Source organism: Gymnoscopelus braueri (assembly GCF_963280865.1).
Source record: "Gymnoscopelus braueri genome assembly, chromosome: 21".
Classification (NCBI taxonomy): Eukaryota; Metazoa; Chordata; class Actinopteri; order Myctophiformes; family Myctophidae; genus Gymnoscopelus; species Gymnoscopelus braueri.
Window position 1 is genome coordinate 10,604,987 of NC_137623.1, and position 13,211 is coordinate 10,618,197.

At 40.9% G+C, this 13,211-nt stretch overlaps 1 protein-coding gene across 4 annotated transcripts in view; it reads right to left on the minus strand.

The window, feature by feature from the left end:
• The window catches only part of slc12a7b (solute carrier family 12 member 7b), a 92,845-nt gene extending 84,927 nt beyond the window's left edge, over positions 1-7,918 (minus strand). For all 4 annotated transcript variants that reach the window (XM_080418185.1, XM_080418184.1, XM_080418182.1 and 1 more), the window contains exon 1: positions 7,493-7,918. In XM_080418185.1, the coding sequence (XP_080274311.1) occupies positions 7,493-7,751 (259 nt within the window). In that variant the 5' untranslated portion in view covers positions 7,752-7,918. The remainder of the gene's footprint in view (positions 1-7,492) is intronic.
• Positions 7,919-13,211: the final 5,293 nt, after the last annotated feature.

The window sequence follows — 13,211 nt, forward strand, 5'->3', positions numbered from 1 at the left end:
AACAACAACAAGGAGAATAGCAAAAAAGATAAATAAGAAAACCAATACATTGTTAATGTGATAATTTAACCCAATCAAGTGTCACTTTTAAAGGATTCCTTGTTTGAGGAGGATAGCTTTACTGTCAATTGGAATGGACACAGGCACAATTCTCACTTCCTTGTATACTTTATATTACTTGTACTTAAATTGTATTAAATCATTTGAAATGATACTTTGACTTATAGCAGAGCCTTTAATTTGACAATTGAGTATGGAGCTTGTGCAATCAGAGGTTGGTCAAGAACACTTGCCAATAACACTAATTGTTCAGTTTTGTGGTGGAGGAACACATTAAGTAAGTATGAATATTTAAGGAGACCACAAGGATTGTGAGGGCTGGTCTGGTCCAAAAACGGCAAGGCCCATTTTCTTTGTCCCAGTGAGCGTGAATGTGAGCAGACCATTGTTAGTAAACCAAATGGGTTCAAATCAATACACAGGTTCACACTTCTACAGAATACCCAAGAGCCAACCACTGCTTCCCGCATGTTACTCACTTTCAATAAAACAATCTTTCTGTGACTCTTCAGAAACACAGAGACATTTTCAATTGTTTGCGTGGTTTATTTTTAAATAAACCAACAGCCTTTATGCTCTCATAACGCTGCATTGCTCTTGGGCCTACTATGCTTCACTTGTTGACAGTGGAAAAATGGCTAATGAGCCATACATTAGCCTCCACTGTAAGCAGTGTAATCAATAGGTCTTTTCTCTGAGGTGGCTCACAGACAGCAATCTTCTACCAGTCCAGTGGAAAACCTTTGAAATGGGTAGCTGCCAAAAGTGTTTTTTTGTAAGACAAAAGTAGGGATGTTCGTTCGATATTGTCTTTTTTACCGATAACCGATATACCGATATTGTCCCACTCCTAATTTCCGATATCAACCGATACCGATATATGCAGGCCTTTTCACCAAAAGTCAACTAATTGTCAGGTAACAACATCACATATCTAATCAAATAAAATAGCTATAATATCAATATAATATCTAATACATCTAATATAATACAGTGATGTTGGTTTTCAATAAAGTGAGTCCCGGGACTCACTGGTGGTCATTTGAATGAGTTAAGATTAGATGTTGGCCTATTTGACAATGCAGAAACATAATTGCTCTGATGCCTATAACATTAACGAGCGTCAACGACCGTCAGCTGGACACAGACACACACACCTGCCCTCTGCAGTGCTCTAATTTGAAAGTGACTGGAGTTTGTCTCATTTCTCTGCAAAAGCTCTTGAATATGATGGAATATGATTAAGGATTACTGTGATTATTGTAATGTAAGCTCACACACCATACAGTAAGAACTCCTGTAACTTATAAAAAATAAATAAAATAAAAAATGTTCCGATATTATATTTGTATGCTAATATCGGCCGATAATATGGGACATCTCTAGACAAAAGTCATCTTAGGCTAAGCCAGGGGCGCAGCCATGGGTGGGCCTGGGTGGGCCACATAGAAAGCTGGCCCACCCAATCGACAAAGCTGGCCCACCCAATCGATTTAGCAAACAAACTTTTTTTTTTGTTATGGAAATTTTTAATTCATTTTTTGATTAAGAAAATCGGTAAAATCTGGGGGGAAAAAAAAGTTAAATAACATAACCCTAACCTTACCCTAGCCCCAACCCTAAAACCGAAATAAAGTAACAAAGAAAACGCCCCAAATCCGCCCAATAACCGCAAATTTTCATGCGCGCACGCGAAAGGCCCAGCCTATTCTAGCGTTCTGGCTGCGCCACTGGGCTAAGCTAAGGACAATAAAGAACCAGTACTAATCCAATATCATTAACTGGACACAAGTTCTCCTTATTTAATCCACTTGAGAAAGACTAATCAGATCAAACAGGCATGATAGCATTTCAGCGTGGAGAAAGACTCCAGGTCCTTAAATAACCTCCCCCCTCAACTTGTTATGAGATGCTTGCTGGTGTTAAGCACTGTATAAGAAAATAGATTGTACCTCTGCAATGGAAACCCACCTCTGTCTGCATTAAATCATCATCAAATCAAGATGATGAACTCAAGTCATCATCTGCTAATGTTAACTTACTCTGCATCCTCCCAGGGTTTAATTTGACAGCTGTCACATCCAATAGTCACTAAATTGATTAAATATGCTTCTTACCATCACTCATGTATTGATTGGAATATTATGTTTGCCTAAGGGGAAGTAACTTAGGCAATTAGAATCCAGGATAAATAGCTTCGTTTGGATAACAGAAAGACACTCTAAAACATCCATGGTTGTTTTCATGTGCCACTACTATTATCAGTAGGTCTCCCTAAAAAACATTATCACGACGACCTTCAGGTTAAATAAAGGTTCAGGTAAAGGAAACATACTGTAGCAGTATAAGCTACTTCTTCAAGATATGGTCCATGTTGTTTTCCACTGGGTGGGTGCAAGAAGACATTTTGTGACTCATGACTTTAATAGTCACTAGAATCAGATTTTACTGCCAAGTATGGGACACGTTCAAGGAATTTGCCTCGGTATGTTCTGCAGCCACACCAACAACATTTAACACAGCACTACTGACAACCTAGTCCTACATTGAACCTGCATTAGTGAAAAAGGGATACAGCAGACTAAACAACACAGCAGACTAAATTCATAGCCTAATATTTAGGCAGCAGGTGACATTAACGATGTGTGATGATAACGTGTAGTTGTGTAGCAAGTATTGAGTGACCATTGTACAAGAAATGCACTTGCGATACAAGGTTTAGCTGTTTAGACAGTCAGAGATGTTAAAACAAGAGAAATTCTATACCAATAATGTTCCGGTGATTGGCTCACTTACTTGCACAGTAATTGCAACAAATGTCTGGTCCTCATGTATTTCAAATACATCCCACATCAAGGGCAAAACTAACTATCCTTTATTAAAATTGGCTTAAGAGAGGGCTGGCGGGTCGGCCCTCTGATGTCACGCACATGTCACCATGACTCAGCCATAACCATATGAGGAGTTCCCAATGCAACTATGCCCAAATATGGAGTGTGTCCTCAATGTGTCATCGTGGCATCAGGCGCAAACAAATCAGTCAGCTCCATATATGGCCACAAAAGGGGGGCATGCCCATACATGAGCATATACTGATGACATCAGGGATCTCTATATATGGGCATTAAAGGGACAATGACTGACAGATACAGAGATATCCATATATGGGCATAAAAGGGACAAGGACTGCAAATACAGATATCTCCATATATGGGCATATCAGTTAGATCGGCGGTGCGACATAGGTGACATAGGTGTGAGGGCTGCGTAGCGGCCCGAACCTCTAGTACTGTAAATTATCTTTGATGATGGATATTCTTTTTTTTATGTGCATAAACCACACCATATTACACTATTACATTATTTTCTCTGTACCCCCTTTGTCATGTATTTAATATACTTTCCCTGGTGCCATAGTAGGCAATAGGCATAGCCTTCACCTGGCATAATTGTCTATGTAACCATGGCAAGGAAAAAAACACCCTCTGTGGAATTCTGTAACAAATAACCTAGGCCTAGTCAGGGGATTAAATGGTTCCTGAAGAAAGCCTCACACACTATATCACATATCACGCTGAAACAAGTGCACTTAACGCAGCACGCAATGCTATCCATTGTCTCGACTCAGCATGTAAGAAGCAGACACACGTGTGTGTGTGCGCACACACACACACACACACACACACACACACACACACACACACACACACACACATCCATCTAAAGGCACGTCCAGTCCCTATGTCAGCCCACGGTTCTTATGGACAGTATGAATTTCACTTAAAGGAGTAATTCACCCAAAAAATTACTTTTTTTCTATTGATTAGTCACCCCATGGACTGGAGACTTGAATTCATGGATATATTTTCTTGTTTTTGTCGCATTCCTAAGCCAATAATTTGATGAACAGTGGACCGGTAGGCAGCGGTTTCGGTAGGAGACACAAAGGAGACTCTTTCTGTCTCCTACCGCAACCGCTTCCGGTCATCAAATTATTGGCTTAGGAATGCGACAAACACTAAAAAATATCCATGAATTCAAGTATCCATGGGGTGACTAATAATAGATAGAAAAAAAGTCATTTGGGGTGAACTATCCCTTTAAGGATGGCAATGTCGGTCTCGGTCCGTCCAACTAACCTGAACTTTAACCCGAGTGATTTTCAGATGGACATACAGGAATAAATAGAAGGATTTGTGCAGGTTTATCCTACTCAAACTGTGAAGTTATTGATATTAGCTAACATATACTACTCTAAAGGGCAGCTTACGTGTGCATAGTTGTACCACATGTCTCGTCATCACAGATGACCTCAGTGTCCTATCAAATAAACAATGGCTTTCAGTAATTTCCTGAAAACTGACAAATGATGGAGCTTGCACGAAAGAAAGAATGTCACCCACTTCTTTACACCTGTACGGACAGGCAGCCCTCGTTATACACTGCTCAAAATAATTAAGGGAACACTTTGATCCCTTAATTCTTTTGAGCAGTTTTTGTTGAGCAGTATGTACACAGTTCATGAAAACCCAAAATAATTAAGGGATCAAAGTGTTCCCTACATTTCTTTGAGCAGTATCGTTGTTTCACAAATGTATTTAGCTTCACGGCTCAACTAATACAAATCTTGGGATACACCAGTAATACTATGTGTACTACAGATATGACCAATGCCTGGCAAAAATAGGGCATTGCCACCTCTCTCCCCTGTAGTAAAAATCTAATACCAACCAAGCACAACAAAACCACCACCCCCCTTTAAACAGATTGAATAATACTGGAAGAGCTCTGGCTTTGCTCCTAAGTGATGAGGGGGGTCAGAGGCATTTTGTCCTTTATTTCTTAGGTTTTTTTTTAAGAAAAAATTAATTTTGACCTTTTTCATTATCTTTGCCCATGACTCAATTACCCCCAAAATGTAATCAGGTATTTACCTTTGCCCACCTTTCCTAAAAGTGTCATGGAATTCCATCATGCAGTAATTTTCCCATAAAGTTGTTAACAAACAGACAAGCAACACAAAAACAATAGATACTGTACCCCTCCCTAGCTGAAGCAGGGTATTATCCTCCATGAAACCTCTGTAATAGAACTTAATTTTCTGCCTTCTCCACACAAATGGATCTCCTAAAGATAAGCGTGTAACTAGAGATTGTCCTCAAACTATTTTCCAAGTCTAAAATAGGCATACAGTACATATAAGTCTACGTACAGTATATTCCAATCCTTACCATATGTGTACTTACAAGTTGATGAAGACAAATCATAAACTTTCATCGCTTCCACAAGGTTTTCCAACACTAGCCAAGCTGGAAAAATAACTGATTGGTTTAGTGGCCCAAGACTTTAATGCCATCCTTAGTGTTGGACCATGACCCCTACGAAACACAATGTCAATAGCAGCAACCCTTCTGCCTGATATGAGCATCACCAGTCAATAAAGGGGATGGTTTTCCAATGTTAGCAGGATTTTAACAGTGTTCAACACACACTTGTTTGTTACACATAGTCACATATTTCTATTTACCATTCTTCTGTTTTGTGGTATTTTGTGACCCTTGACTAAAGTAGCCCTATAGTCACTCGACTGATGGAACATAATGTGAATGTGGCTGAATTAAGCCGACATACAGAGTCACATTCTGCAATGTGAATCAATTTATACCATGACCAATCCAGGCATGTGATCTGTCTGACTGTCTCTAAGAGGCAAAGTAACAACAGCCCATGGTCAGGGGAGTTCTCTGGGACAAAGTCTCTCTCTCTCTCACAACATAGGGACCCACCAGAAACCACAATCATTTTTGGAAACCGACCCAAAAAACACCCTCCAGCATCTGCCAAAAACAATTAGACAGCTGTTGGAACAGATTGCTTATACATAAGGTAAGGCCATTAGTACACTGTAATTTGGCGTGCCTGCATGCCTGCTCAATGCGCCATGCAAGTATACCAGCACAATCTGCCCCTTCAACCTGTTGCTATAGTAGCACCTGGAATGTTTTTTAGTAAACGACTGATCTAACTAAGTCGTGATAAGAAATACATAGACTACACCCACCCACGTTGTAGTCAACCAAGTAAATTTAGACTCAAGTGATGCTAATGTAGTTTTGCACTGAATGGGTTATTATGCAGAAAGTCCCATTTCACAAGTTTTCCAATGTATAAAAATCTTTTGAAAATAGCAGATCTACAAGCTCAATGGCCGAAACGAATATAGGGCTGAAGTGGTTAATGTATTGTTTTGTAATACTAGTTACTAAAGTTTTCAAATAATTGTAGTGGAGTAAAAGTACAATATTTTCCTCTGAGATGTAGTGGAGTAGAAGTAAAAGTACTGAAAATTGAAAGTACTCCAGTAAAGTAAAAATACAAAATTGTACAATACTTGTAAATGTATTTAGTCACTTTCCACCACTGGTAGTCAGCCAAGTAAGACTGCAAGTGATGCTAATGTAGTTTTGCATGGGTGTATTTAACAGTATGAATGGTTTTAAACATCAAATGGTCCATCTATTTAAAACAACACTTAAAGCAGAGGTGAAAGTTGACAGTGCCTCACACAGCTTTATGTTGAGATGCTTTCAATTTCGCCTTGGATCAAGACTATCATAGATGTATTTTACCGATTTTAACATTTGCATATCATAGATACGAAAGTAAAAGTCTGACTCGATAAAATACATCTATGGTAGTCTTGATCCAAGGCTACTTTCAAGTGAAAGTAAAGAGCTCTGACTTGAGCACTTGAACTTGAACATAAAGTTCCACAAAGAATACCCCTCATTATTACATAACATTACATGACAGTCAGACGGAGCCCATTGAATTTGCATGAACCATAATCCCCCTGAGGTTCATCATTCATAACAGACATTGACTGGAGGCAAGCGGGGCAACCGTTACTCAGTGGTGTAAAGTGACTAAGTACATTTACTCAAGTACTGTACTTAAGTACAATTTTGAGGTATTTTTTACTTCATTGGACTAAGTCCAATTTTCAAGACTTTTACTCCACTACTTCTCAGAGGCAAATATTGTACTTTTTACTCCTCTTCAATTATATGAAAACTTTAGTTACTTTGTAGATTTTGATTATTACAACAAAACATACATTAACCACTTCAGCCCTGTTTACATTTCGGCCATTTGAAAATAGCAGATCTACAAGCTCACAATGCATTGTGAAGCCAGGGCAGGCATTCATGTGAGCTTGTAGATCTGCTATTTTCAAAAGATTTCGTGAAACTTGTGAAATGGGACATTCTGCACAATGAGTACTTTTACTTTTGGTACTTTAAGTACATTTTGATACCAATACTAAAAATGTAGAGTACTTTTCCCACCACTGATCATTCATAAACAGTCAGGCATTGCCTGGGAGGCAACAAAGCGGTGCAAAACCGTTTAACTGGTCCTGAGATCCTACCGTATTTGTTGGGTTCTCTTATGTACTCCAGGATCGGAACCACGGCGTTGGGGTCAGCGGCGGCGGCCGCTGATCCGTTCCCCGCAGCCGCTGATCCGTCCCCCGCGGTCCCCCCTTCTCCTTCTCCTCCGCTGATGGTGTCCGGTGCCGGGTCATCGTGGATCTCCTGCTCTCCCACCTCCTCCTCCTCAACCACCACCTCCTCCTTCTCCTCCTCCTGATCCTCCCCGACCGGCACGACCACAAACCTGTCGCTCATATTGTCTCCTTCCTCCCCCGTGGCCGTGTCTTCCCCCCGTGTCTCTCTAGCCGCTCGGCGCGACTCTTTTCTAGGGTGAAAACTTTCCGTTTAGCCGCTGCTGTGATTCAAACACTGGTTGCCAGAGGAGGGGACGCACGCATGACAACTGTAGCGGACGCACACATACACACTCCTCACTGACTGACTGCTGGCTGCACTCAACTCCACTACACGCACACACGCACACCCACACACACGTTGGTCAGTGTTGCCAGGTTTTGGGAGAGAAACAAGCAACCGGGTCTATGAAAGCAAGCCCAAAAGAAGCGACTAGGCTACGGCTACTTGAAGATATGTTTTGGGTTGGGATTTGAAAATAGCCAATCTACAGCTGAGCTTGTAGATTGGCTATTTTCCAAAAAAAAAGAAAAGAGAAAAAAAAAGAAGTTTTCCTCCTGTATTTTGTGATGATATTGAACGGTTTGGTGCTACTATATGTTTATGAATTGAATACCAGGATTGCAACCCCAATGGAAACAAGACAAGTGTTTTGATTGTACTTGTACTGTTTTTTTTACATTTCTGCCTAATAAAAAAAAAGTGTAACTTTTTTACAACACAAATCTTGTATGGGGGTCCCTGGCATAAAATGTTCTCAGATGGGGGTCCGCAGACAAATACATATTAATTAGGGGGTTCTTGACTTGAAAATGTTTTGGTTTAAACAACATTAGAACAACTTTACAGAAAAACAAGCCCCAAAGTCGCTTATAATAAGCGGACATGGCAACGCTGACGTTGATCCGCGGATTGATTACACCGAAGGCGTGCCCGCCGCCTCATGGTCTCCGCTAATTGGACGAGAGGGCCGAGGAGCGACTGTCAATCAGTGTCAAAAACAAATCAGGGGCAACGAAAACCCCCCAAAAATATGAAATGAGCAAGTTCTAAGTCTTAGTGTTTTTCCCCCTAAAAAAAGTTGTTTTTATTTGTTGTTTTCTCATACCCCCCCATGTAAAGCGTCTTTGGGTACTCAGAAAAGCGTTATATAAATTCGAGATATCATTATTATTAAGTATTTGTGTAAACTTTATGTGGTGTGCAAATGAGTCAACATTGCATCACCCTGAGTCAAGTCAATTGTAAGCCTATTACAGCCATACACCCTGTCCCTCTACTGCAGATAGACAGATAGATAGACAGACAGACAGACAGACAGACAGACAGACAGACAGACAGACAGACAGACAGACAGACAGACAGACAGACAGACAGACAGACAGACAATGGAACACATGTAGTGGCATCTCACATCACACACTCACGCTCATTACAGGTTTGCTGAGACAAATAACATCCACTCTTTACATCCTATCAACATCATTTCATTTAATCATTAATTTTCCATTACAGCCTCTGGCTCTCGATGAGCTCCTGCTGAAAATAAATGTCTTGTAAATAGCTCAGAATGGGTCAGTGGTTTTCAACCTTTTCAGGGCGTGACCCCCAAAATAATCATATATGAATTGGGGACCCCCCAAAATGATCATATTTGAACTGGGGACCAGCCACCCTGATATACACTTGGAATTGTAGGAGTTGAGGCATTTCATTTAGTTTGACTCGGTTCCACTGATAAATATTGAGAAAATAGCTGATCTACAAGCTCACAACGCCTCGTGTTGCGAAGTTGAACTTGTAGATCATCTATTTTCAAAATTGTTGCCTCTTTCTTATATTATTTGACATTTTGGCCAATGGTTGATCAGTTTTTATGTTTGTTGATTACTTTTGATGCAGTGATATTTTTCTTTTTCATTTATTTTTTTAGGTATTAAAAATATCCATAAATTGTCACTTTGCTGTCATCTGGGGACCCCCCAAAATCATGTGGGGACCCCCCTGAGGGTCCCAACCCACAGGTTGAGAACCACTGATGTAGGCTTGTCAGTCCAACACTCAAAATCCCTTCTGGACAAGGGCACCAATTTGAGTGTGTGTGTGTGTGTGTGTGTGTGTGTGTGTGTGTGTGTGTGTGTGTGTGTGTGTGTGTGTGTGTGTGTGTGTGTGTGTGTGTGTGTGTGTGTGTGTGTGTGTGTGTGTGTGTGTGTGTGTGTGTGTGTGTGTGTGTGTGTGTGTGTGTCGCTTATAATGACATGCACAAAATAGGGACACCAGGTTGAACATGGTTAAGACTGACTACATGTGTATATCGGGTGGATGCACAATCAGCTCAAGGCAGGGTGTTGGTCTGAAATAACAGGGCTGACACAGACAGTGACTTGTAATCCACCATTTGTATGTTACTACACTCATCTTCTGCTGACCAATTCACACTATAGGAGCTGAGTGAGAACAGATGTGTGCTCAGCTGCCTGCGTGAGAAGAGAAATACATGTAGACTGCTCACACATGTCGCTTCAGAGAAGAGACATATGTCGAATCTTTGCAGGAGACATGCCCCAAAAATGAGTTTTTCTTTTCTCTCTCATCATTTACTTGTTTAATCAGTCTCTTGTTAGCTGTGCTTTGTACAGTTCATTCATTTGAATCAAATTAGTGAATCAAATTATCCCTGATAATCTGTTAGTTATGGCAAACATAAGGTCATTTTGTGTTTCACATACATAGAGTGTAGAGGATAGATGTTTTTTTCTGTATTCATGATTCCTTATATTAGTTGCGAAAACATATGGAACAACATGCCCATCAATCTAGGATACTGTTCTGTACTCTGTATTATATTAGTCCTGTACCAAAGTTGGCCAGAGTTGGTTGAATATGTGTTGTTGTTTCTTCCACTTTCTATCTACCAGGATAACATATGTATTGGTAAAAAAAAAAGAAAAAAAGAAAGAAAAAGAAATCTACTATTACTGATCAAATAATCTAGGGTAAGGATAGGTATCAACTGTCCTCGCGCTCTCGATGCCCATGTTCATTGTTGTCATGGAGATTTTCCTCTGGGAGATAATTTAGCAAACAGCCTTCCTGCCCTCTTGATTTCCCCAGCGGGGTTTATCAGAAGCTTTGATGTGATGCAGTAAGCCTTCATAACCTACATTGGCTCTTTATTCTCACTGTCAGGTAGAGACACATTGCTGTGAAAAGGCCAAGAAATCATTCTTTCTTGCATCCAGTGTCTAGAATTAGACCTTTTCTATACACAGTATGTACAGTATGTACAGTATTTACAGGGTCACCTGCGGGCCCCTACTTTGAAAGCCACACTGCTCTAGGATAGTTTAGTGTCATAAAACAGTCTACTCCTGCTCGCTGGGGTTTACCATCTAGAATTAGTCCGTATTAGTTAATCTCAATTTTAGTGATTAGGCAGTGTAGACATGCCTTAAGCTGGTGCAATGACTGCAAATGGGCTGGTGAGTCATTTGTCATGCCACACTTTAGCCCACCCAGTGAGCAGCCAAACGCACTCACGGCATGTTTCGTTTATTCCCTGCTGGTGGCATTGTGGGGGCGAAAGGGTGGGGTTCCAAAGACAAGAGGGCAATGGGAGGGCAGGGGTGGGGTGAATTTGGAAACGTGGAGAAGGTTTGTTGCATGTTGTTGCATAACTCTAGAACTAACGCACCCCCCATTACAGCTCAGCAAATGGTTTGTTAGATCTGTCTGTCATCTCTCTCTGTTTTCCGTGTTTGATAAATACCTCCAGAGGGATTTCTCCGGTATCACTGCCTTTGTAAAATATGTGAAAATGACAGATGATTGAGTAAAGTTGATGCATTTACGGTGAATAGCAACATTATTCAACATAAATGTACACAGTAAGTTCTCAAAATAGATACAAGTAAAATACATTAAAGGATTGATCGGATAGGAAAGAAAAACGATATACAATAGGCTTCAAATGGCATAAATGTGGATATGGGTAAATATGCATTATTGCACTGTCTAGTTGTACTATATGTACACAAAAGGTAATAGAGGCATATATTATATTATTATATGTATACTGAGTTATAATGTAGTAAGATATATGAAGTCCATTACACCTATAACAAAGATGTGTCTCTATAGTAATAGCAATAATGAGGATAATGTTTTGTCCAATAATACATTACCACTGCCTCTCTCACCACAAAGTTTCTGATATATGGGTATTTTCTGGTCCCCAGGGGAAGGGAAATTACTTTTACAGCTTCTCTCAGCAGATGGCTGCTCAGGTGGCTCAGGTGAGCGCAAGGCGGGAGCTGTCAGGCGTTACGTGTCTCGCTTAGGGACACTTTGACACATGTAGATTATGGGTATAAGCTGAGGCTCGAACTGGCAACATTTTGATTCCCAGAAAGCCTCTTTACCCACTCATCTACAACCACCCTTCAGTCCTGTCAGTCTGTGTGACCTTCAGCACTGACAACATTACATAACTTCTTGTGGTAAGGTAGACCCAGACAAAGAAATGAGGTTCAAACCCTCAACCAGCTGTGATGCACGTGAACACAAAGTCCATGCAGTTCTTTCACACAATATGTGACCTTCTACACTAGTCCAGATATAAAATGTACCCATGAAAGCCTCCCTAATTCATGTTTTCATTGTCACACACACACACACACACACACACACACACACACACACACACACACACACACACACACACACACACACACACACACACACACACACACACACACACACACACACACACACACACACACACACACACACACACACACACACACACACACACACACACACACTCATACTGTACTCCAGCCCCCTATGAATAGTGAAGCCCAGAGGATCTCATTACACACAGCATCCCATTTGCCCTGAACAGCAGACAAAAACAAGTCACGCTGATCGCCCCCCTCCTCCCCCTGTGATAACTATCCCAGCTCCCTTCCATCCCACCTGTTCACCTCCCCTGAGCCGCTGTCCCATTTCCAAAATATCTCCCATGTGTTTGATCATGAACAATGTGATTTGTGACCATTTGGAAACAGTTAGAGAAAAGTAGAAGATGTTCTTCCAAAATACACACACACACACACACGCACGCACGCACGCGCACACACACACACACACACACACACACACACACACACACACACACACACACACACACACACACACACACACACACACACACACACACACACACACACACAGAAACGCACGCATGCACGCACGCACGCACACACGCACGCACACACACACACATACGCACGCACGCACGCACAATGGACAATGCACTCCCAGACTCTTTTTTTTGGGTTGCAGTGGAAAGTGGAAGTTCTCACGACCAGTTCCTTCCTATCCATTAGGACGGTAGGATTTTTCCAAGTAATTCCAGACTTTGGTGGATTAGCAGTGTGGCAGGCAATAGAGTAACCACAAAAGATTACTACAGTATATAAGATACATGTACTGCATATGAATGAATGAATGAATGAATGAATGAATGAATGAATGAATGAATGAACGAACGAACGAACGAATGATTGAATGGATGGA